General features: G+C 47.3%; 1 protein-coding gene across 1 annotated transcript; it reads right to left on the bottom strand.

Moving 5' to 3' along the window:
- Nucleotides 1–23,624: 23,624 nt before the first annotated feature.
- Nucleotides 23,625–24,519, bottom strand: LOC123092760 (uncharacterized). The gene has a single exon (XM_044514580.1). The coding sequence runs from the start codon at nt 24,307–24,309 to the stop codon at nt 23,914–23,916; it is 396 nt and encodes a 131-aa protein (XP_044370515.1). The 5' UTR covers nt 24,310–24,519; the 3' UTR covers nt 23,625–23,913.
- Nucleotides 24,520–26,583: the final 2,064 nt, after the last annotated feature.

The following is a 26,583-nucleotide window of genomic DNA, read 5'->3' as shown; positions in this document are numbered from 1 at the left end:
GGCGAGGTGTCGATTGAACACCTCGTATGGGCTGCGCCACAAGTACAATGTACGTTCCATCCCGGTCCGCAAGGACAGCAAGGTGTCAAGTCCACTCGACGAAAAGACATTCAGAAACGATAAAAGCAAAAGCCATGGTATTCAAGGAGAATCAAGTTCAGATAAAACTGGCAAATGTTCGGAACCGTGACGGACAGAAGTACTCAGGCATAAAGAGTCTAACGGTTACATAAACCACTCGGCATTCTGAGGAAAATAAAAGTGGAACATAATGTTTCGTTCACTCGGCCGGAGAAGGACTTGCTGGATCACAGAAACTGTCAAGGTCGATGCTGTCTGCAATGCGAGTGACGGCGTCAAGGAAGGTGTCCATGAAAGATTGGAAACTGAGCTTCTTTGTGTTTGCGACCTTGAGTGCCACTAGCTTGTCTTCTCTGACGTCCTTGCAATGCACTCGGACCAACGAGAAAGCAACATCAGCACCACAGTGAGCAGATGACTTTTTCCATCCCTGCACTCGACCGGGGATTTAATTCAGTCGAGCCATCAGAGACTCGAGGTCTTGCGAGAGTTCCGCCTGGGGCCAGAGTTAAGCATCAGCCCGCGTCATCGCAGCTTTCAGTCGAGCAAGGTAGTCCACGGCGCTGTCCAGGCGAGACTCCAACCGCAACACATTCATTGCAACATCATCTTTGACAGGACAGTTGATGGGATCGAGACTTGTCTCAACTCGCCTGGTTTCTGCTTCAAAGTCTTGGCAAAATTCTGCACAATCAGAAAAACAATGAATCGACAGTTCAACAAGGCATGTCAGTCAACACCGACAAATCAGTCGAACAAGGGGAAATACCTTCAAGTTTGAGGACCAACTTCGCAGCAAGCTGCCCCAGATAAGACTCCAGTTCGCCCTTCTTAGCTTTAAGACTTCCCACTTCATCGGTCAGGCTTTCCTTGTCTTTCTTCAGTTGCGCAATCTCCTCTCCCAACTTGCTGACTGAAGCCAGCTTCTTGTCCGCAAGTGCTGTTTTTTCTCGCGCCTCCTTCTGGGCCATGGCAAGATCCCGATCCTTCTTCTCCAGAGCCTGCTTCATTTTGTCAATAACATTCTTCAAACAAGCTTGAAGTTGACGATTTTCACTATGCACATCTATTCAAGTGGAATCACTCGGTTCAAAGAGACTGAGAAAAGAGACAGAGAATCATAAGGTGGACGGTGGACGAGGGGTTACCTCCCATGATAGTTGTTTCGTCCTGGGCCTTCTTGAGGTTCTCCTTCGCCAAATCCAGATCAAGGCTGAGGCTGATTTTCTTCTTATTCAGTTCAGCAAAAAAGATATGTCAGTCGACAGAAACAAAAAAGTCAATCACAGTGAAAGTTGCTCTAAATACTACCGCCGAATCAAACATTCAACAGTAGTCTTAGGGACTACACCCAGTGGGTGCACTTAGCGTGCCCCCACTGGTTCAGTTTTACACTCGGCATGGTCTGCCCAGCATGAGTAAAAAAGAGAGAGATTCTCAGACCCCAGCCGACTACCAAGCAGTCGACTGCGGTCTCGGGGACTACACCCAGTGGGTGCACTCTGCATGCCCCCACTAATTCGGAAAACCACTCGACTAAACCTGGTCGATTCAAATGAAAGAGATACTCAGTTCTAAAGCAGAAGCACACCCCAGTGGGTGATTGGATGTGAAATGCAGATCCTTAGATGCATATAATAGGTTCCAAAACGCTCATCCAAGGACACCGTAGATAGTGAAACAACAGTGACATTTGTTACTGCTCAAGGGATCAGTCAGAAATCAACTAACCTGGACGTTGGCTTGCAGAGCGGTGCTGGCACTGTAAGAAACCTGACTGGCCTCATGAACCACCTTCATCTGCTCCATCACGAGAATTACCTAGAGAAGAGCCTCCCTGGCGGCACTCGGCGGGTCGTCTGGAGTCTGATATACAATGAAGAGCAACGGCGACAGCACAGTCGGGGCAGCCACGGGATCAGACGCGTGAAGTTGTACTGGAGCGGCAAAGGTCTGAGCTGTCGACCCCGATGGTCGGTCAGTCGTCAACGGATTGGCAAAAGTGATGTTGGTCCGAGTCGGATCTCCGGATCGCTCGACCACTGTCTCAGGCACCACTATCGACTGAGGGACCTGACCCTCGGGCGCTTTCCCGCTTGACGCCCTGCCCCTCCTCCTTCTCTCTCTCATAGGAACTTCTTCTTCATCATCATATGGAAGCACGACAACGTCCCGTGGAGCTGCAACAAAAAGCAACCTCAAAGGTTCAATCGACCAACAATTCAATCGACAGAATAAATTCAAGTCGAATGGAACTTACTAGCTTTGGAGGTGGCCACGTCATCGGTTTCCTCGTCACCCGGGGCCTTGTCAACGTCCATGTCAGTCGCAGCTGACACTGGGCTGGAAAAGTTTACAATCCATTGGGTCAGAGCAGAAATATCAGTCAGCAAAAGAAAACATAGAAAGATCGAGCGCTCACCCAGAGGCGACAGGAACGTCCATCTTGATCTTGGGCAAGGTCTTCCGAGCCTTCGAGGGCGCGACCTTGGGCTGCTTGGCGATCTTCTGCGTCGGCTCCGGAGTCGACGTCTGAGTGTATTTCTGCGCTTGGGTGCTTGGAGCCGTGGTCTTGCCGCGCCCGCCCACTAGATCATGGAGAAGCTTGGATCGATGCTCTGAGTGTGGTCACGAGTCTGCCACCTCGTCGTCGTCCATCTCGTCTCTCTCCTCCTCATCGTCATCCTCTGGAGACTGCCAGTCCGTAGCGACCAGACCTCAAATAGTCCGATCTCTATGCATCAGTGTCATCCCTGGATCAGTAATGCTGACACGCACAGTACTTGAAGGATTTAGAACAGAGTGGCAATCACACACTTATTACATCGAATGTCTCAAAAGAGAGCTTATTACAATAAATATGGCTTAGGGCCATTTAACAACGATAATAGCGGAAGGCTTGGAAGATAAGTGAGTCCATCAACTCCAACGGCATCACTGAGTATAGGACCACGATCCTAAGGCATCTTACTCGTCGTCTGAAAAGTCTGCAACATGAACGTTGCAGCCCAAAAACGGGTCAGCACATGGAATATGCTGGCAATGTAACACATAGAGAGTAATGAAATGACATGGCTATACTACATGCATAATATGGCTGGTGGAAAGCTCTATGGTTACAGTTTTGCATAAAGCCAATTTTCCCTACTGCAAAGGAATAAATTTATTTAACTACCATGGTAGTTGTTAAACATTGAGAATGGTTGACAACATTCTCAATCCCAATTAAGTATCATCATTAAAAACCCAACATCATTAATTGAAGTAACATGATGAGATTCACATGATAATCCAAGTACTAGATACTCAAAACGTCCATAACCGGGGACACGGCTAATCATGATTAGTTTATACACTCTGTAGAGGTTGCGCACTTTTCCCCACAAGACTCGATCTCCTCTGTTTGTTTTCTCGCACTACGTGGTGTTTGAGAAACGAATGACCGAGACATAGTCTTTCAGAAGCGCTAGCACCTTACGATTGGGTAGACCGTACCACCTGCATCCCCTACATCTGCCAGTCTACCACTGTAAGAGTTCGCACAACTTAATCAACTATGCTAGAGCCCATAATAGCATGTGGCTGCACACGGAAGTTTCTAGCATGAACAATCTTATGATCCCTTTGAGCCTGGGTGGTGGTCCAAAAACAAACAGGCAATCCTGGAATACCCAGGTACCTCAATCCACCCAGATGTGTATTAAAGTTGCCACCTTAAATAAACCATTAATTAACAATCTCACATCTGTCATGGATACACTCACCCAATCCACGTCTACTAGCATAGCATGGCATAATAAGCAAACGTAGAAGTAACTCCCAAGGGTTTGATAATAAACAAGACATAGGTACGACCTCATCTACTTCCCAAAACCCACATATTAATCAAATCCTAATCATGCAATTGTTTGAGGATTGATCTAATGCAATAAAACTGGGTAGTAAAGAGGTATGATCAAAGTGTTACTTGCCTTGCTGATGATCCGTGAAACCTAGGGATTCGAAGTAGCAAGCGGCGCAATCCGGGTACTCTATCGCAAACAAACAAACAAACAAGCATACAATAAGTACTCATCTAATGCACAGGTAAAACTCAAATAAGAGATCTAACCAGAAAGTTCAACTTAAGAACTCTGGTTGGCAAAAAAAATTCAAATCGAACGAAGCAACGAAAACCAAACTGCGAAAGAAACAAGCTTCGTTTACTAATATGGACCTAAGTCAAATTTTACAGAATCAAAAACTTGTTTGAGTTTACTAAACGGAAAGAGGGTTTCGAGATGAAACTCTAGGCGCTTGAATTGCCTGATTCCGATAAACGAGTGAAGAGAAAAACTGAAACGAAAATCGGATCAAAAATCGCGATCAGAATAATCGCGAAATAATCCGATAAAAAGAAAAACTGACGAACAGATTAACGAACGGACATTCGTTATGTGAAACTAAACGACGAAGAACGTTCGTTTAAACGAACGAATGGGCGAACGCTCACTAAATAAAATAAACCCTAAAAACCGATCTTAAAAATGAAACTAGGATTTTCTAAAAAAACCAAAGTGGTTTTTCTTTAAAAAAACGGTCGGCGGGGCGGCTCGGGCAGTACCTCGGCGAGGTACTCCGGCGGGGCGGGGCGGCTCCGGCGGGGCGATGTGCGGCGACGGGGCTCCGGCGGCGGCGGCGGCACAAGGCGGCGGCGGGGTCGGCGGCGGCGATTTATATAGGGGGGCGGTGGCTGGCTTGGGCGAGGGGGCGCCCGGGGAGGAGTCCGATTCGGACTCTCCTCGGCGTTCATGTCGTGCACGGCGGCGCGCGCGAGGGGAGGCGTCGGCGCTGAGTTGGGTCGGCCTGGCTGGGCTTCGGCCTAGTCGGGCGCAGGCGCGTTTTTTTTAAACAATTCCGCCGAACAGGAAAAAAAATTCTAGGAAAATAAATAAAAATCTAAAAATACCAAAATAAATTTTCACCGTCTAAATAAAATATTTAGAACAAGATGAAGATTTTCTTGGCCCTAAAATGAAGTTTTGAAAAACATGCACTTTTTTCCTAAATTCAAATAAAATAGCAAAACTCCAAAATAAAGCTTATTTGATATTTTTATTAAATCCTCAATATTTCTTTATTTTGGGAAAGTCATTTTATTCCCTCTCTCATATTTTTATAATCGAAATAATTGAAGAGAAAATAAATAAAATCAAATGATCCTATTTTCAAAATTCGAGAAAACTCAAATATGAAAATAACGAAATCCCCAACTCTCTCCGAGGGTCCTTGAGTTGCTTAGAATTTCTAGGATCGAACCAAAAGGCAATAAAATATGATATGCAATGATGATCTATGTATAACATTCCAAATTGCAAATTTGGGATGTTACAAACCTACCCCCCTTAAGATGAATCTCGCCCTCGAGATTCGGGTTGGCTAGAAAATAGGTGAGGGTGGTCCTTCAGCAGATCTTCCTCTCGCTCCCAGGTGGCTTCATCTTCGGTGTGGTGGCTCCACTGAACTTTGCAAAATTTGATAACCTTGCTGTGGGTGACTCGGCTGGCATACTCAAGAATCTTGACTGGTTTCTCCTCATAGGTCAAATCATTGTCCAACTGAATCGCCTCTAGTGGCACTGTATCTCTCAGCGGTATATCAGCCATCTCTGTGTGGCACTTCTTTAACTGGGACACGTGGAAAACATCATGAACTGCGGACAATCCTTCGGGCAATTCCAATTTGTAGGCAACTTCTCCCATACGCTCCAGAACTTTGTATGGTCCCACAAAACGAGGCGCTAATTTACCCTTAACACCAAAACGCTTAACTCCTCGAAGTGGAGATACTCGAAGATAAACTCTGTCTCCGACTTCGTAAACTGTCTCCTTGCGTTTTGAATCTGCATAGCTCTTCTGCCTGGACTGGGCTACTTTTAGTCTATCGCGAATCAACTTCACCTTCTGTTCAGACTCCTTGATCAAATCCGGTCCGAACAACAGGCGGTCTCCGACTTCATCCCATGACAACGGGGTCCTGCACCTCCTTCCGTACAAAGCTTCGAAAGGGGCCATCTTCAAGCTTGATTGATAACTGTTGTTGTAAGAAAACTCTGCATATGGCAGGTTGTCATCCCAACTTGATCCATAATCTGGGGCACAAGCTCTTAGCATATCCTCCAAAATCGGATTGACTCTCTCTGTCTGTCCATCTGCCTGCGGGTGAAAAGCTGTACTAAACTCTAGCCTGATACCCAAAGTTTCATGCAACTGATTCCAGAACTTTGAGGTAAACTATGTTCCTCTATCCGATACAGTGCTCCTCGGAACTCCATGCAGACATACGATCCTGGTCATGTATATCTTAGCCAACTTAGCACTGGTGTAAGTGGTCTTCACTGGGATGAAATGTGCTACCTTCGTCAAACGATCGACTATAACCCAAATCGAGTCATAGCCTGAACGAGTCCTGGGCAATCCCGTAATGAAATCGATGCCTAGTTTATCCCACTTCCATTCGGGTATTGGCAATGGTTGTAACAGTCCTGCTGGTTTCTGGTGCTCTACCTTTACTCTCTGACACACATCACAAACTGCTACATATTTTGTGATATCCTTCTTCATTCCGGTCCACCAGAAAATATCCTTCAAATCCAAATACATCTTGGTATTTCCTGAGTGAATCGAATATGGTGAATCATGGGCCTCTTGCAAAATCAACTTCCTAATCTCCGGGTCATTAGGCACGTAAACACGATCTTCAAACCATAGGGTATCGTGCTCATCCTCACGAAATCCCTTAGCTTTGCGTTTGATCATCCTCTCCTTTATATCAGCAATTTCCTTGTCAGTCTTCTAAGCTTCTCTGATCTTATCCATCAAGGTAGACTGAATCTCCAATGCTGCTACATAGCCTCTTGGAACTATCTCCAAACATAGCTCACGAAGGTCCTCGACTAACTCCTTCGGTAACTCTCCGGTCATAAGTGTATTGACATAGCTCTTACGGCTCAACGCGTTGGCTACTACGTTAGCCTTTCCCGAGTGGTAATGTAATCTCATATCATAATCTTTGATGAGTTCCAACCATCTCCTTTGTCTGAGGTTCAACTCCTTCTGCGTGAAAATGTACTTCAAACTCTTGTGATCCGTGTATACTTCACAATGGTTTTCGATAAGAAAATGTCTCCAAGTCTTCAATGCATGCACTATGGCGGCTAACTCCAAATTGTGTGTGGCATAATTCAACTCATGAGGTTTCAGCTATCGTGAAGCATACGAAACAACTCTCCCTCTTGCATAAGCACTGCTCCAAGTCCTTGACGTGAAGCTTCGCAATACACCTCGTAATCCTTACTCTGATCTGGCGGAATCAACATTGGCGAGGTAACCAAACGTTCCTTCAACTCTTGGAAACTGGCCTCACACTCCTCAGTCCAAAAGAACTTGGTATCCTTCTTCAACAATTCTGTCATAGGTTTTGCAATCTTTGAGAAATTCTCAATAAATCTCCGATAGTATCCCGCGAGTCCAAGGAAACTCCGGATCTCTCCAACTATTGTTGGTGCTTCCTAGTTTGTCACGATGACGAATTTGGTGGGGTCTACTGCTATTCCTTCTCCGGATATAACATGTCCGAGGAATCCAACTTCCTTCAACCAAAATTCACATTTTCTAAACTTGGCATATAACTGGTGTTCTCTGAGCTTCTCAAGTATCAACCGCAAATGTTCCTTATGCTCTTCTTCGTTCTTCGAGTAGACCAAAATATCATCAATGAACACCACGACGAACTTATCCAAAAACTCCATAAACACCTTGTTCATCATGTTCATGAAATAGGCAGGTGCGTTAGTCAGACCAAATGACATAACGGTGTACTCGTACAGCCCATACCTGGTGGTAAAAGCCGTCTTAGGTATATCCTGCTCTCGAATCTTCAACTGATGGTATCCTGATCGCAAATCGATCTTGGAAAATACCTTAGCTCCTTGCAATCGGTCAAACAGATCATTGATCATCGGCAGTGGGTACTTGTTCTTGATTGTTACTGCATTCAATCCTCGATAATCAACAACCATCCTTAATGATCCGTCCTTCTTCTCCACTAGAAGTACTGGTGATCCCCAAGGCAAAGAACTCAGGCGAATATATCCTTTATCCAGTAACTCCTTAATCTGCTTTTTAATCTCTTCCAGATCTTTTGCGGGCATTCGGTATGGTCTCTTCGATATTGGCCCTGTGCCTGGCAAAAGCTCACTCAAAAACTCAATGTCTCTATCCGGTGGCATGCCTGGCAACTCCTCTGGAAACACGCCAGGAAAATCCTTCACCACTGGCACTTCTTCCTACACAACTCATGTTAATGCATTTAATTGTGTCCTCCTCGGCTCATGTCGGGATACATACTTGATCCTTCTTCCTTCTGGCGTTGTAAGAAAAATCATCTTACTAGCGCATTCAATGTTCCCTCCATACTTCGATAACTAATCCATGCCTAATATCACACCCAATCCTTGTGATTCCAACACTATTAGGTCTGAGGGAAACATGTAGCTACCAATCCTTAATGGTAACTGATCACACCATAGGCTAGCCATATACTCTGCTCCAGGCGAGGTTACTAACATGGGTGACCTAAGGGCTTGGGTTGGTAGTTTGTACTTATCCACAAATCCCCTTGATATATATGAATGCGATGCACCAGTATCAAAAAGCACGAGTGCAGTAAATGACTTAATCGTAAACTTACCTATTACTGCATCTGGCTGAGCTTCAACCTCCTCCACGTTAACGTGGTTCACCTGTCCCCTATTGAAAGGGTTCGGCTTCTTCCCCGAGCTTCCATTGCCACTTCCATTCTGGCCTTCGGGGCATTCATTGGCGTAATGTCCGGTCTTCTGACACTTAAAGCAAGTGACTTGGCTCAAATCTTTCTTAGCTGGGGTTGATGGGTTGGTACGGTTCTGGCCGTTGCTTCCTCCATTCCCATTCTTGGGGCCATTATGATTATGCGAACTACCTCCTCCATGGGTATGCTGAAAATGTCCTCCCGACTTCGGGGTAAAACGTGGCTTCTGCTGAGCTCTAGAATTGTACTTTCCTTATCCATACTTCCTCTTGCGGTTCTTAATCTGCTGCTGCTTCCCTTTAATCATAAGAGCACGATCTACCAACTCCTGGTAGTTGTTGAAACTTGCTACCATCAACTGCATGCTCAGCTCATCATTCAGTCCTTCCAGAAACTTCTCCCATCTTGCTTAGCTGCATCCGTAGCAATGTCATCTGGGGCATAACGTGCTAACTTACTAAAGTCATCCACATACTAGCCAACTGTCCGTCCTCCTTGGCGTAAGTTGTGAAACTCAGGCTTCTTCATGGCCATAGCTCCTACTGAAACATGAGCAGTATGGAAAGCCTGCTGAAACTGATCCCATGTGACAGTGTCTGCTGGATAGGTGGCTGTGAAATTCTCCCACCATGATGCTGCGGGTCCATCAAGCTAATGTGCGGCAAATCGCACCTTCTCTGCATCTGTGCATCCTGTAGTGTTCAACTCCCTGGCTGTCTTGCAAAGCCAATCATCTGCAACAATCGGCTCGGTGCTACTAGAAAACACCGGCGGATTCAGCCTAAGAAAACGGGTTAAGTGATCAACATGTGGTGGCGGTGGTGGGTTGTTGTTGTTGTTGTTCCCCTGATTCTGATTCTGGACTAACAACTGCATCAAGGCATTCTGCTGCTGGATCAACTGAGTGAGCTCCGGTGGGAAGGCAAATCCGTTGTCACGTCTCGGAGGCATCTGAGGGTTTAGAAAAGATGAGAATATAGAATAGAATGAGGTCTAGTGGGAAAACACTACCCATATGCACATGAGACAAAAGCAATCAAAACACTCCATTCAAATCAAGCAAGGGCATACAACGGTCTAACTATCGTTACAAAAGTGCTCAGACTATACTAGATACATGGGGAAATACTACTACTGTTATGGTGGTCGACTAGAAAAACTGCTCCGATGAAGACTCCATGATATCTGCTCTAGCTTCATCAACATAGTCATCATCACTATCATTTGGGTCCGAGTCAGTGTCGTCAATGATGATGTAGTTCTCTAGACAGGTGCAAACTTCATCTTCTCCTTCTGTCGCGGGGAATCCCATGAATACTTTTAGCTTCTTCTTCGGATCATCGCTCTTCTCCACTAGTGTTGCTATTTCCTCCTCATATCCATCGCGTGTGGACTTGAGTTCTTCCTCCAGTTCTGTGATCTTGGTCATGGCCTTCTTCAGATCCATCATGCCTGCGCACATCTGGTTCTCCTGGCGTCGAATGTACTGATTTAACTCCTGGATGAAAGCTGCAATTGATCTATCCTTCCTGGTGCTCATCATCTCCCATTGTTCATCTCGGCGCCCACAAATCTGGTAGATAGTATCTTTAAGCTCTTGTGGTAAACTTCTCCAATACGTCCCATTGTGATGTGGGCTGCCATGCTCTTTCCTAGACACCAGGTTGGTGCATCAAAGGAAAACTCTATGGGCTCAGTGACGGGCATGAACGTCCTTCCTGGAACTTGAACTTGAATCATCCAGCACTCCTCTTCAGGTAAAGTGGCGTTGTAGTTCCCGGTGAAGCTTGGTACTCCGATCTTCAGGTACTTGGTGACTTCCTTCAGGTGTCGTCCAAAGGGTGTATCTTCATCCGGTTGCATGAACTTGTTCCTTGCATCCGCCATCCTAAAAGAGAGTAGAAAAGATGTGGAGTCAGAAATGAGAAGAGAGAGTAGTGATCTAGGGCTTTAGCTTAGTGGTCGTGTCCTATAGTCAGCGTGTGCTCTGATACCATCTTGTAGCGACCAGACCTCAAACAGTCCGATCTCTATGCATCGGTGTCATCCCTGGATCAGTAATGCTGACACACACAGTACTTGAAGGATTTATAACAGAGTGGCAATCACACACTTATTACATCGAATGTCTCAAAAGAGAGCTTATTATAATAAATATGGCTTAAGACCATCTAACAACGATAACATCGGAAGGCTTGGAAGATAAGTGAGTCCATCAACTCCAATGGCATCACTGAGTATAGGACCACGATCCCAAGGCATCTTACTCGTCGTCTGAAAAGTCTGCAACATGAACGTTGCAACCTGAAAATGGGTCAGCACATGGAATATGCTGGCAATGTAACACATAGAGAGTAATGAAATGACATGGCTATACTATATGCATAATATGGCTGGTGGAAAGCTCTATGGTTACAGTTTTGCATAAAGCCAATTTTTCCCTACTGCAAAGGAATAAACTTTATTTAACTATCATGGTAGTTGTTAAACATTGAGAATGGTTGACAGCATTCTCAATCCCAATTAAGTATCATCATTAAAAACCCAACATCATTAATTGAAGTAACATGGTGAGATTCACATGATAATCCAAGTACTAGATACTCAAAACATCCATAACCGAGGACACGACTAATCATGATTAGTTTATACACTCTGTAGAGGTTGCGCACTTTTCCCCACAAGACTCTATCTCCTCCGTTTGTTTTCTCGCACTACATGGTGTTTGAGAAACGGATGACCGAGACATAGTCTTTCAGAAGCGCTAGCACCTTACGATTGGGTAGACCGTACCACCTGCATCCCCTACATCTGCCAGTCTACCACTGTAAGAGTTCGCATGACTTAATCAACTATGCTAGAGCCCATAATAGCATCTGGCTGCACACGGAAGTTTCTAGCATGAACAATCTTATGATCCCTTTGAGCCTGGGTGGTGGTCCAAAAACAAACAGGCAATCCTGGAATACCCAGGTACCTCAATCCACCCAGATGTGTATTAAAGTTGCCACCTTAAATAAACCATTAATTAACAATCTCACATCTGTCATGGATATTCACTCACCCAATCCACGTCTACTAGCATAGCTTGGCATAATAGCAAACGTAGAAGTAACTCCCAAGGGTTTGATAATAAACAGGACATAGGTACTACCTCATCTACTTACCAAAACCCACATATTAATCAGATCCTAATTATGCAATTTTTTGAGGATTGATCTAATGCAATAGAACTGGATAGTAAAGAGGTATGATCAAAGTGTTACTTGCCTTGCTGATGATCCGTGAAGCCTAGGGATTCAAAGTAGCAAGCGGCGCAATCCGGGTACTCTATCGCACACAAACAAACAAACAAACAAGCATACAATAAGTACTCATCTAATGCACAGGTAAAACTCAAATAATATATATAACCAGAAAGTTCAACTTAAGAACTCCGGTTGGCAAAAAAAATCAAAATGAACGAAGCAATGAAAACCAAACTGCGAAAGAAACGAGCTTCGTTTACTAATCTGGACCTAAGTCAAATTTTACAGAATCAAAAACTTCTACGAGTTGATTAAATGGAAAGAGGGTTTCGATACGAAACTCTAGGCGCTTGAATCGTCTGATTCCGATAACGAGCGAAGAGAAAAACTGAAACAAAAATCGGATCAGAAATCACGATCAGAATAATCGCAGAATAATCCGATAAAAAGAAAAACTGACAAACAGGTTAATGAACGGACGTTCATTATCTGAAAGTAAACGGCGAAGAACGTTCGTTAAAACGAACGAACGGGCGAACGCTCGCTAAATAAAATAAACCCTAAAAACCGATCTAAAAAAACGAAACTAGGGTTTTCTAAAAAAACCGAAGTGGTTTTTCTTAAAAAAAACGGTCGGTGGGGCGGCTCGGGCAGTACCTCGGTGAGGTACTCCGGCGGGGCGGGGCGGCTCTGGCGGGGCGGTGTGGGGCGACGGGGCTCCGGCGGTGGCGGCGGCAGAAGGCGGCGGCGGCGGCTGCGGCTTGCGGCGGCGGGGTCGGTGGCGGCTTGGAGGCTCCAAGGGGGCGGCGGCGGTGATTTATATAGGGGGGGGCGGCGGTAGCTGGCTTGGGCGAGGGGGCGCCCGGGGAGGAGTCCGGCCCGGACTCTCCTCGGTGTCCGTGCCGTGCATGGCGGCGCGCGCGAGGGGAGGCGGCGGCGCTAGGTTGGGCCGGCCTGGGTGGGCTTCGGCCGAGTCGGGCGCAGGCGTGTTTTTTTTAAACAATTCCGCCGAACAGAAAAAAAATTCTAGGAAAATAAATAAAAAACTAAAAATACCAAAATAAATTTTCACTGTCTAAATAAAATATTTAGAACAAGATGAACATTTTCTTGGCCCTAAAATGCAGTTTTGAAAAACATGCAATTTTTCCTAAATTCAAATAAAATAGCAAAACTCCAAAATAAAGCTTATTTGATTTTTTTATTAAATCCTCAATATTTCTTTATTTTGGGAAAGTCATTTTATTCCCTCTCTCATATTTTTATAATCGAAATAATTGAAGATAAAAAAAATAAAATCAAATGATCCTATTTTCAAAATTCAAGAAAACTCAAATATGAAAATAACGAAATCCCCAACTCTCTCTGAGGGTCCTTGAGTTGCTTAGAATTTCTAGGATCGAACCAAAAGGCAATAAAATATGATATGCAATGATGATCTATGTATAACATTCCAGATTAAAAATTTGGGATGTTACACAGTCGCTGCTCTCTTCCGCGCTGTGCTCCCCCTCCTGGTCTTGCTCGAGAGCTTGCTCGGCATAGAGTACATCTCAGTGTAAATCTACAAGACAAAGAATCAAACAAATTTCAGTCGGATTCAGAGACAGATGCAAGACATACAGGAAAATAGTCTGTAACAATGATCAAACCTTATCTGGTTGGTTGCTGTCACTGAATGGATCGACTCTCCTGGATCCCCTGGGGTTGTCCTTGTTTCCTGTAATACTCTTCAACCACATGGCCACTGTCTTGGCTAAAACCTCCTCTGGTTGGACCCGAGCGGTGTCGTTGGCACCAGAGTACATCCACATCGAGTGGTCACGAGCCTGGAGCGGCTGGATACGTCGACTGAGAAACACCTCCAACAAGTCCATGCCAGTGACACCCTGATTGATCAACTGAACCACCCTCTCGACCAACATGTCCGTTTCCACCCTCTCCACAACGGTCACTTTCAGTGAAGAAGGTTGTTGAACACGGTCTAAAGAGAAAGGGGGAAGTCCAGTCGACTGACCTGGAGTCGCAATCTCTTGGCAGTAGAACCAAGTCGACTGCCAGCCTCTGACCGACTCAGGAAGTGTCATAGAAGGGAAAGAACTCATTTTCCTCTTCTAGATACCCAAACCCCCACACATTTGGGTAACATGTGTTCTCTCGTCACTCGTATTCACTTTTTTCACCGACTGGGAGCGGATTGTGAAGATGTGCTCGAAAAGACCCCAGTGCGGTCGGCAACCCAGGAAGTCCTCGCACATGGACACGAACGCAGCCAGGTACATAATGGTGTTGGGAGAGAAGCGATGGAGTTGGGCTCCGAAAAAGTTCAAGAAACCCCGGAAGAAAGGGTGCGGGGGAAGGGAAAAACTGCAATCAACATGGGTGGCGAGCAGAACACACTCACCCTCTCGCGGCTGAGGTTCCGTCTCCCCCTCCGGCAGCCTCGCAACCCTGTTGGCGATCAATCAAGACTCAGCCAGCTCCTCCACATCTTCCGGCCGGAGCGAAGATCGGACCAGTCGCCCTGGATCCAACCCGGCGGCAGCGCCGACCGCGATGACGACCCCCGGTTCGTCTTCTTGCCTTTCACCGCCCCATTCGCCTTCTTCGCGCATTCCAGCGCCGCCGTCTTGTCCTTCACCATGGTGGTGGGCCAGCGGCGTTGAGAGTGGAGGAGCAAGATGCGATGGAGAAGTAGAGGAGAAAGAAGGAGAATGGACGCGCACAGTGCAGGCGCCTCGGCCTCGTCGCCTTTTAAGGACCCACTTCCGAGTGACTTATGCGTGGGCCCAGGCAATCCTGTCAAATCCCGCAACAGTCGAGCGCCGAGTACATGGCGACAAGGTGGCGTGGGGATTGAGGCGCTCTTGTCTATCCATCCCGCTTATTTTGGCATGCTCCACCCCACGTGCTTCCCCGAAATTTTGAATCCCGTGAGACCCGGGGTACACTGTAACCAATCGCGCCAAAGATTCCGCGTCAAAAACAACACTCGACGGGTAACGGTGTAAATCCACTTGGGAACTTCTGAATCGATCAAGGCGACTAAAGCGAAGCCGAAGTTCTAACACTAACTCCCAGTTCAACATAGATGCGTGTGAAACTCAAGAGTCGAAGCAAGGCTAACTTCAACTTCTTTCACCCGGGCCTTAACAAGGGCTAATGATGAGGATATAGACCTAGGGTAGGGTCATAGGCCTGACCTATACGCCCTACCCAAGGTCACTACCCTAGAAGCAAAGAAGCCCAAGAGACAAAAAGAAATACCCAGAGAAGACGTCGAGTGAAATCCACTCAACGAGTCAGTCACTCGGGTACCCTCCTTCCTGATGACACTCGACCAATCAATCACTCGCCCTACTGTAGACCAAGAGTCACTCAGAAGGGCAACGGTCGGACAATCACTCTGTAGTCTTTAATCTCACTAATAGCATTTATGGCTAGCGTTATCAGTAACGTCCCATCTTTATGTACATTGAACTCCTTGAAATAGGGGGTGGTTGGGGTCCTGGCGCACTCTATATAAGCCACCCCCTTCTCTGCGACAAGGGTTGGCACCCCCTGTAACACACACCCTCATAATCCAGTCGACCGCCTCTGGGCACCGAGACGTAGGGCTTTTACCTCCTCCGAGAGGGGCCTGAACTCGTAAACACTTGCGTACAACCTCACCGTAGCTAGGACCTTGCCTCCTCATACGTACCCCCTACTCTTACTATCAGTCTTAGTACCACAACAGTGGGGGCGCCCAAACCCATCTAGGGTTTCCCCTGAGGATGCCACCCCTCCCCTAGCGAAACCTAGGGCGCCTGCACCTCCCCCTTCCCCTATATATATTGAGGGAGAGAGAGGGCTGAAAAAACCCTTCCCTTGGCGCAACCCCTCCCTCCCCTCATACATCTCCTCCTCCTTCGTAGTGCTTGGCGAAGCCCTGCTGGAGAACCACGAGCACCACCACCACGCCGTCGTGCTGCCGGAGTTCTCCCTCAACTTCTCCTCTCCCCTTGCTGGATCAAGAAGGAGGAGACGTCCCCGGGATGTACATGTGTTGAACATGGAGGCGCCGTCCGTTCGATGCTAGATCGGATCTTCCGCGATTTGAATCACCGCGAGTATGACTCCATCAACCGCGTTCTTGTAATGCTTCCGCTTAGCGATCTTCAAGGGTATGAAGATGCACTCCCTCTCTCTCTTGTTGCTAGCATATCCTAGATTGATCTTGGTGACACGTAGGAAAATTTTGAATTATTACTACGTTCCCCAACAGAAGGAGCCCGGCCTCAGCCCAAGCAGGGGCCCACCAAGCCAAGAAGGAATAATGGAACCCTATAGAGGAGAGGGCAATGAACGTGTACCCCAAGGCAGAAGGCAATGGCCATACTGATCTGATCCCTTCTCTATGCAAACCCTAGACCTCTCGTGTCAATATAAAGTGAGGTCTAGGGTTCTCATTAGGATCCAATCTAGAACTCAACTCTCGGTAGACATCTCAAACACCATTGAAATCTTCTGCATGAGGTATCCCCTCACCATGAATAACAAGACAAGGCAGGACGTAGGGTATTACTCTTCATAGGCCTAAACCTGGGTAAACTGTGTGTGCAGACTTTGTTCTGGTACTTCCGGTCTCATCATGAAACCTACCGAGGGATTTGACGAGAATTCACTCCGTTAGGTTGCCTCCCACGAAGCACTTGTTTTCGGTTGGTTAGCTCGACCATAGTGGTGATCAAGGTAGTGCAAACACACCGAGACCATAGCTTCTGGCATTCAAGATGATGCCTTCTCCTGTGTAGGTCTTCATTTTCTTTTTCCTGGGGAAATGTCTCACAAAAGGATCTTTAGCTAGTAAGTCAAATCTCACATCCCCTCAAACATATTTATCACAACTTTTGATAGTCCTTAGAAAAGGTCTACCGAGAATTATAGGGGCAATAGGATCCTCAGGCATATCTACTATCACAAGATCAATCATGACAGGACAGTCATTAATTTGAACTATAACTCCTGGCTTAATGCCTACTGCCTGAGTAAAAGTAGAGTTAGTCATATTCAGTATAATCTCAGTAGTAGCATAGGGACCTAGATTGAGACTATCATAAACAGATTTAGGGATAGTGAAGACACTAGCCCCTAGATTGCAGAAAGCATTGAATTTATTCAATTGAATCTCAATCTCTATTGTAGGTTCAAAATCATCTTCTTGCTTAGCTGGTAACTTACTATAAAGCTTCTTTATTTCATCATCAAGTTCATGTACCTTGAATGCAACTTGTTTAACAAATAATGCTTCCTTATTAGTTACCTCAGGTAGTGGATACTTCAAGGATATCATCTTTACAAAATCAACAATGGTGTAATTATATTGTGGCACATGGCTTGTGTCAATTACTTCAGTTTTTTCTTTGTTGCCTCTCACCATTTAAGATCTTCAACTGGGTTAGGCTCTGGTTTACCTGCAAACTTGTCTAAAATTAATGTTTGGCTCTCTGGAGTTTTAGCCACTTGTGCTTCCATATTCTTGGATCTTCCTTCAAGTACATGCACAACATTTGTTAGTCCAACAACCTTACTTGTCAATTGACCAAGTAAGTTATAATGATTCCTCAAGATATTCTCGAAGTTCTCATTTTGCTTAGTCTGACCAGCAATAAAACTTTTAAGAGTTTCCTCAAGAGTATTTCTATTGCTATGATTAGCTTCATTAAAATTATTGGATGATCCTCCATTATTAGGATAAGGGAGTCTAGGAGCATAATCATTATTTTTCCAATCAGGATTGTAACTATTACGAGCAATAAAATTCACATCACTAGTTTATTCATTAGTGATGGCATTCACATTTACCTCTTCTTTACCTTTCATCACGGAGATAAGTTCATCAAGTTTGGCTATCAATTCCATGCTACTTTCTTCAGTGGCATTCACCCTTTTGGTGGTGGCTCTTTCAACATGCCATTTGGCATGGTTCTCTTGCATATCATCTAGTAGTTTCTTGACATCTTCTATGGGCATTCCCATGATTGTTCCTCCCGCAGTTATATCAAGCATAGTTTTTGACATGTGATTTAAACTGCAATAAAACATATATAAAAAGGATTAACCATTCCTCCATTACATGATTGCGACAATTCCTTATAGCTTCTTTCATCCTATCCCACACAAGCGCTAGTGGCTCACTTCTTCTAGATTGAAACCTATAATCTGGGAACGTAATTGCATAATATTTGCAGGTGGTCAAAACTTAGATAAAAGTTTACTGCAAGAATCTACCCAAGAAGTAATATTGCCTCTAGGTAGAGCTAGAATCCATTCCTTAGATTTTCCTCTCAAATAGAAAGAAAATAGCCACAATTTTAGAGCGTCAGGGTCTTAAATTTAATGTGTGTCATGTTACACAATTCAGCGAAAATATACAGGTACCGACATCCTCAGAAGCAGGGCCTCCAAATTGGTCTTGTTGAACCATGGAAACTAGATTTAGTTTGATCTCATACTCAATGGCTACGACCTCAGGTTGTGCTATTGGTTCACGCATGAAGTAATTGCCGAGAGTAGCAAAACTCCCAAGATTACGAGCATAGTAATATTTTTGGTTTTTCTCAACTGACAAGACTTGCAACTAAAATTAAACCTTAAAAAACAGAAAAGCAAAAGCAAAAACTAAAAATCAACTTTAGCAAAAAACTCTAAACTCAAAGACTAGGAATGTTAAACTCCTCCTTGGCAATGACGCCAGAAAAAGGGCTTGATAACTCCTTTTATTGATCCGGTAATGGAATAGAAAAGTGTATCCCACACCTATTTCCCTAGAGGTGACCCTGAGTTATCGAACCCACGAGAGGAAGACTCCTTTGAAGCAATGGTTTGTAGCAAGCTTTTTCCAAAGTGTCAAATCTAGGTTTTGACCGGATCAAGCAAGCAAATCGTGATTCAAACACTTATAATAGAAAGAGGTACGGGTATGAGGTCTTAATCCTTACAATTTACAACCTTGTATTTGCACCGGGATCAAATAAGATACTCCCTCTGTAAACTAATATAAGAGTGTTTAGATCACTAAAATAGTGATATAAACGCTCTTATATTAGTTTACGGAGGGTTAATTTGTGCGCTGAAAGTCACCCATCAAGATGTGCTTGTTACGGATCGAAGTGGAGGATGTGTCCAAATAACATCTTGACCGGCACGAGTCCTGCATCAAGAATTAGTTGTCGTATCACAGGCCCTATCCATCATGAGGGGTTGCCTCGATAATTAAGATAATAAAATCAAACAAGAGTTTTGGGCGTTTAATAACTACACCTCATATATCCCCAAGGATATGATCCATACTACACTACTAAACCTTACTGTCAACGGTGTTCGGTATAACACTTCACGGTCTTAGCCTCACCGGTGCTTGATCTCCATGATCCTGGGTACTTGCAGGGATGAAGATCGCGGACAAGACAAGAGACATCTACAGAACAATTTTATTTCACACATACATGGCATTATTTCAAAGCCCTTCCATTGACCCCCTCAACAAATACATCATGTTGCAAGGCTCATGCCTCAACCCATACCTTACCGAACTACTCACACATAGAGATTAGATTGGGAGAAGAAAACATTAAAGAACACATCTTGAATATTGATTGATTGCATATATGTCTTACAATGGACGCCTTGTGCAATGCACGATTACTAGTATGGACCAGATGAAGGAGCATTATAGTTGTGATGGTGTCTATGGAGATGGAAATGGCGGCGGCTAGGGTTTGGATGAAGATGATGATGGTGTTCTGGCTACTGACGACACTCCCCCCGTGCTTGTTCTGTTGACATTTTGATGGGGCCCCCTTTATAAAAGTTATACATGTGGACGATCTGCCTCAGTTTCCACACTTGTGCTATTTTCGCACATGCGCCTCCTGTTGATTCCTTCTTCTTCCATTCTCCTGCCTTTCCATTCCCACACATGATTTCTTCCTTTTTAGACCATTTTCTGTGGAAACATATCAAAGAAAAGATTTGTGAAATCCTTTACATTTATTAGTCATTAGTAGCAATATCGGAACGAATATATCTTTTTAAATGAAATATCTCGATTTAAACAAAGGTGAATGAGTGTAAAAATATCAATCATCGCATGGCGGTGTGGTGGTGCTGCGGTGAAGCTTCGTTGCGGCGGCGTGCGTGGAGCTGCAGACCGGTGGCAGAGCGCGAGAGAAGTGTCGCGTGACAAAAAGTCCCCTCGACCCCCCCCCCCCAAATCATTACTTCCTCCGTCCGGGTGTATAAGTCATTCGCGTAGTTCTAGGTCATCGATTTGAGGAATTAAATATGTGTTATATGTCATGAAAAGTATACCACTAGATTTCCACACGGATGTAGTTTCTAAATATATATTTTTTGTCACATATAATACATATTTAGATAGTTAAATTATCGACCTAGAACTACGCGAATGACTTATACACCGGGACGGAGGTAGTACAACGTTAATAGCGAGTGTGGATCGAGGGGACGCCATTAATCATGTGCAGGGATCAAGGCGCACGTCCTCTAGCAATGGGGCATGGCCTGGGAAGGCCGTTATACCACTCACCCACGTCACCTTGACCATCAGGTCAAGGCTAACACGTGGTCCAATGGGACTACTTGATGAGACCGGCCTGGCTTGTCAAAAGCCTGGCAGGACAACTTTCGGAGGCGCATCGCGGGAGTTCAATCAGTTAAAAGATTGACTGTGCTGGAAAGTTTTTCTCTGTGCAAGTCGGGAGTTATCTCCTTCAACAAATTCCAAACCAAGTTCGCTTATGTCACTTCAGAAGCAGTCCGGCATCTGGAGGTTGGCTTAATGAGGACAATCTTGGGGAAGCTTTGTTGAACCTGTTTCAAGCCCGGCGGCAAAAGACGATGTGCAGCTCGGGGTTGCCGGGGTGCGGCCAAGCTTGAAGGATGGTACAAGGGCTACTGACGGTGTCTCGGACCAGGGGTCTCTTACCACGTCAGTTCTTGGTCTGGTGGGCCGGGCGACCCATGGCGGATTATACAAAGACTTGACATACAAGTCGAAGATACCGGAGCCGAGATTCTGAAAGAAAGAAGATACCAGAGCCGTGAAGGACACTGATCGGAAGCAATCCGTGGACGTTTGAGGTGTGCCCATTGTGGTCGTAGATGTCCTATAAGGAATCCTGCCTCCGCCACTGCATGCAAGGGCAAAACAATAGATGAAAGATACCTATATACATGTACACTGGTGAACATACGGAACGCGTGCTTACGTTAAAGAGAGAACATGAGCATTTGATCCCGCATCACTAATTATGCTGATTTAGGTTATTCATTCAACTTACCGATGTCCATTCTTCCCGCAACCGGTCGGCGGAGACGCAGGTGGCAAATTCAGCCACCTGGCTGGTTGTCAGGTCTGACTTAGAGCATCTCCAGCGCACTATATGGGCGGCGCGCTAAAAATCCATTTGCAGCGCGTGGATCGTCTATTTTTACGCAGCGGGATGTGTTTGCTCCAGCAGCCGCTGCAAATTTTAGCACGCGCAAGCCGCTCCAGCAGCCGCTGTAAAAAACTGCGCACGCGCTCTTGCACAAAGAACATATACACTTCGAATTAATAAAAAATAAATATGCATAGATTAAAAATAGATAAACCCAATACATGGATATTTCACAATGCGTACATAGTTCATCATAGCATTGATAGATAAAGAAACTAGTCCAGGACGATAAAAAAACTATGGTGCAACTAGATAAAAACTACGGTGCAACTAGAACCTACTCCGAGTCATCATTCTCGCTGGTGTTGTCCGAGGTATCGAGCCACATGTCTTCTCAACGAGAATCGTCTGAGTCAAAGAACGACTCCCCACCTGCGTTAACGAGATCGCACTGCGATATGGCCAGTGCCTTCCGCCGACGCATGTCCGCCCGCTCCGCGCGGCACCTTGCCGTCCTCTCCACCCAGAAGTCGTTCTCGTCGGCGACGTCCTGCGAGTAGCGCTGGCGCCACTCCGCCATGGCTCGCTCGTCCTCCTCGGCATTGAGGAGGCGGCGCTGCCGCCGACGGTGTTCCTCATGGTACTGTTCTGTTATAAGACGAGGCAGAGGGGCGACGGCTTGCGCCTGCTCGCACGTCCGGACGTCCTGAAAGTTCATCTGCGCGCGAGGCCTCTGGAGGCGGCACGCCGCCGCGTCGTACGCGCGGGCAGCCTCGTGCACGGTCTCGAATGTGCCGAGGCCGAGGCGGACGTCGCCGGACCGAATCTCAGCGTAGAAGACGCCGAAGGGGCGCTCGCGGACGCCGCGGTAGCCCGAAGATCCCCAGCGGTGCGGCGAATGGTGGCGCGATGGTGGCGCGTCAGTGGCGGGGCGAGGAAACTGCAGAGGAAGCAGAGAAAGCGGGGAGAAAACACGTGGCAATGTGGATAGCGATGGGAGACCGCGTGGCGAGCGCCGCAATTATAGGCGCGCCGAAAGCGGTGCGCCAAATCTAGCGCGCGAGCTCCCGCTTTTCCTCATGCGCAATCGTTTTCCGCGCGCCTGAGTTTTCCGTCTTCGATGGAGCACGCGAAAATGTCCCGCGCGCGCGAGGTTTTCGTTGTCGTTGTTGGAGATGCTCTTAGGCACATTTTGACCTGCACTGCACACCACAATTTCAACTTGCGTGACCGTTGTGCACATACACTACGAGGAACAACGAGAGCGTCGGTGCAATTTATTCTCAGCGGAAGGTCGCAAGCAAGGAATTATATAACACTTTGAACAAGACTCGCATCACACTCCCCGGCTTCAGGAAACCACGAGAAGGCATCCAGCAAAGCCGAATGCATCGTGTCCTTGCCAAAGAGGATGCACTTCCGGGGCTAGAGATTCGCCACATACTTTAATTTCTTGTGATCTTCGTGGCCGACACTGTCATCGGAACAACAACCGCACCGTCAGCGATCGAGTAATTTTCTCCCCTCTTCAAAAGCCCGCCTTAATTAATGATGCAGCGGCGTTCGAAGATGGTGGAAAAGTAGGCACTACCCGAGTACAGGTTCCCACTGGAACCTGCAGGTTTTTCGGGATCTTTCTCCTGTCTAATAAGGTTTCTGTGGATCATGCAGAATTGCACATACGTACAAGTGATATCCATTGACAGACCAACAACCTCTCCCTATCTTTGCCCATGTTGGTCACAGTGGCGTCGGCAATCTTCCTTCCTAGCACCACCAGCAAGCACCAGGTGGACGAGAGGACAAGATTCTGGCTACGGGCCGAGATACGCTCACAAAGGGATAATACCAGAACGAACAAGTGTCATGATTGCCCGCGTCCCAGAACTCTCCAGTCTACGCTCCTACTATCTTCCTTTGTGCAGCTTCTATCTATGATTGCTCCCACCAACTGCCATCCAGTTAAAAAAAACATGTATGTTGATGAAGAACGAAGGACATGGCAAATATTTCGACAGAATAGAGTAAACTTTCCCACAGAAACCTGTTGATTCAGTAAAACACAGAACAAGAACCAGTACAGAGGAGTGACACTCAAGCTCTATAGTTTTTCAGCTAGCAGAATATAACCTTCATCTATGTACAGTACAGGAGGAAAAGCAAGGCACACATACGTGCAGGTGCAGCAACCGCCTGGAAGGTGGAAGCAACAATCATTCGTAGGTGTACTACAGATCGATACGATGGAATTACATACATACACACATACACGTACATACGAGGTATGGATCGGAGCATCGATCATTCCATCAAGGCTTCCACATGTCCTGGAAGGTGGAGTGGAAGCTGGCGAGGAGGAGCAGGAGGACGACGACCATGGCGACGCCCCAGGGGGAGCTGCCCTCGGAGGGCGCGGCCGGGTACCCCCTCCAGCGGCTCTCGGTGGGGTAGAACCCGAAGTAGCCCTCGAAGGTGTCGACGGAGGAGATCCAGCGGATGAGGAGGACGAGCGCGATGGGCACGCCCAGCAGGAACCAGCTGAACTGCTCCGACGCCTCCTCCATGAAGTCCTCGTACGAGAAGAACCACGACGCCCCCAGCAGCAGCGTCACCATCATCAGGATCAGGATCACCGGGTACGGCAGCGGCGACAGCGTGAACGCCTCCAGCACCGACGACTCCCCGCGCCGGTCGTAGTACGACATGGCTGCCTGCCTGCTTCTTTGCGTTGCCTCGCCTGGTGTGCGTTTGCTTGGCCTGAGAGGTGGGGAAAGTGGAAGGACGAGGTGGGGGGATAGGGGTAGGAGGGGCGCGTAACTGCTAGTAGCGTGTTGCGGCTGTGGCCTGGCGCGCGTCGCGAGGACGGATAGATTGAAAGTTCGTGCGAGGAGTGAAGTCTCTGGGCTTGTGGACTTTGCTGGCTAAATTATTCATTCACCTAGACCCGTGCCACGAGATTATGGAGGATTGACGCTGTCTGCTTCAGGTATCACAGCTGATGAGCTAGCTCCCAGTGGACGTCCCCATCAGCAAAACAGCACCCCAAAAAGTCTTTGTGCTGCGGGTGGTGGTGTACGCGTGGCGGAGAGAGGTTCAGAAACAGACCTATTATCATTAGCTTTACGTGTACCATGATGTATGTTTGGGAGCACGATGATATTCTTTCTTGGCATAGTATAACTTGTGATGCTGATATGTGCAGAGTAGTAACTGATGAGGTGAAGCCACAGACGTGGTGGAGGGACAAGGTGACAGTACGTAGAACGGTCTGTCCAATACTCTAGTCTAGTCGAAATCTAAAAGTGGAGCTTTCTGGACTGTCCATTCAAGTCGACAAATATTATTCCACGGGCCAATAATTCAGACATAAGGCTCGGCCTTGATTTAGGCCTAAAGTGAGGGAAAGTGATTAGACTGACCGCCATGCCGGATCTTCTAAAGCAACGCTGTTGTAGTCCATCCAAGCTGTGTAGTTTTCCTTTGTGTCTCCATACCGTAGCATTGTCGTAGAACCGAATGGACCATCAGCTATGCTCACTGCACCGTCACAACATAGCCATGGTGGCAGCATACACAACTACCGCTCACAACCTCGGATCATCGCTCTTGCAACATCGACTTGCAGCACCGAGCTCCAAGCGTCGACGCCTCACATATTGTAACATGTGTTCCGCCCCTCGCAGCACTAGCAGCTGCATGTAGCAGCAGGGTGCTGGTGTTGCACACCTCATCTCTCGCTTGTAGCAAGCAACAATGGTTATTGTTCTTGAGGGGGGGGGGGGTGTAACGCCCCGGATCTGATGCGCCAAGTGTCTTCCAGTTATTCGCTGTCATTGCCATGTCATTTGCTTGTGTGTTGCATTTTATCATGTCATCATGTGCATTTCATTTTGCCTGCGTGTTCGTCTCATGCATCCGAGCATTTTTCCCGTTGTCCGTTTTGCAATCCGGCGCTCCTATGTCCTCCGGCGTTCCCCTTTCGTCTCTCGTTGTGAGCGAGTGTTAAACTTTCTCGAAATGGTCCGAGGGTTGCCAAGTGGCCTTGGTATAGCACCGGTAGACCGCCTGTCAAGTTTCGTGCCATTTGGAGGTCGTTTGGTACTCCAACGGTTAACCGGGTAACCGTAAAGCCCTCTTTCTCTTTGCAGCCCAACACCCTTCCAAAGTGGCCCAAAACCCATCTAACTCCCCTCCATGCTCTCGGTCGTTCGATCACGATCGTGTGGGCGAAAACCGTGCCTCATTTGGAGTCTCCTAGCTCCCTCTACCTATAAATAGGTGCTCCCCTTGGATTTTCGCGCAGTCCAAACCCTAACCTAGTCCCTCTCCGCCGCCGGACGAAACCCCCACCGCGCCCGGACATGTCCGTCCGCGCCGGACGCCTCGCGCCGCCGCCCCTGACCAGTGGCCGCCCGCCACGTGTCCCTCCGCCGTCAGCCCCTGCCGCAGCCCGCGAAGCCCACGGGAGGCCGCCCCAGGCCGCCCTGGGCCCGAGCGCCCCGCGCCCCGCGCCCTTGCTCCGCTCCGCCGCCTGTCGCTGCCGGCCACCGCGCCTCGCGCGCCGTGCGCCGCCGGCAACCGCCCGCCGCCGCCTGTTTCCTCCGCCGGCGCCGCGCTCTGCCCGGCCCGGCTGCGCCTCCGCGCGCGCCCGAGCGGCTGGCCGCGAAGCTCGCCGGAGCTCGCCCAGCGCCGCCCCGCCACGGCCGAGCCTCGCGTCCTCGCCTCGTCCCTGCCCAGATCCGGCGAGGCGCCGCCGGATCCGTCGTCTCCGACCAACCGCGCCAGCTCGCCGGAGCTCGCCGGAGCCCGTCCCGTCCGGATCCAACCCGCGAGTGGATGAGATCCTCTAGGCCCACCAACCAAACGGCGCCCCCGTCCTGGATCCCCTCGTCCCGGAACATCCTCGTCCACGTTTTTCGCGGGGTATAAATTCCACTAGGTCCCTGTATTTCAGTATTTTCATGCCATGTTCGACCTGT

Source organism: Triticum aestivum, chromosome 4B (genome assembly GCF_018294505.1).
Source record: "Triticum aestivum cultivar Chinese Spring chromosome 4B, IWGSC CS RefSeq v2.1, whole genome shotgun sequence".
Lineage (NCBI taxonomy): Eukaryota > Viridiplantae > Streptophyta > Magnoliopsida > Poales > Poaceae > Triticum > Triticum aestivum.
The sequence above is the reverse complement of the archived record's forward strand: the minus strand, read 5'-3'. Positions and strand labels throughout refer to the sequence as shown.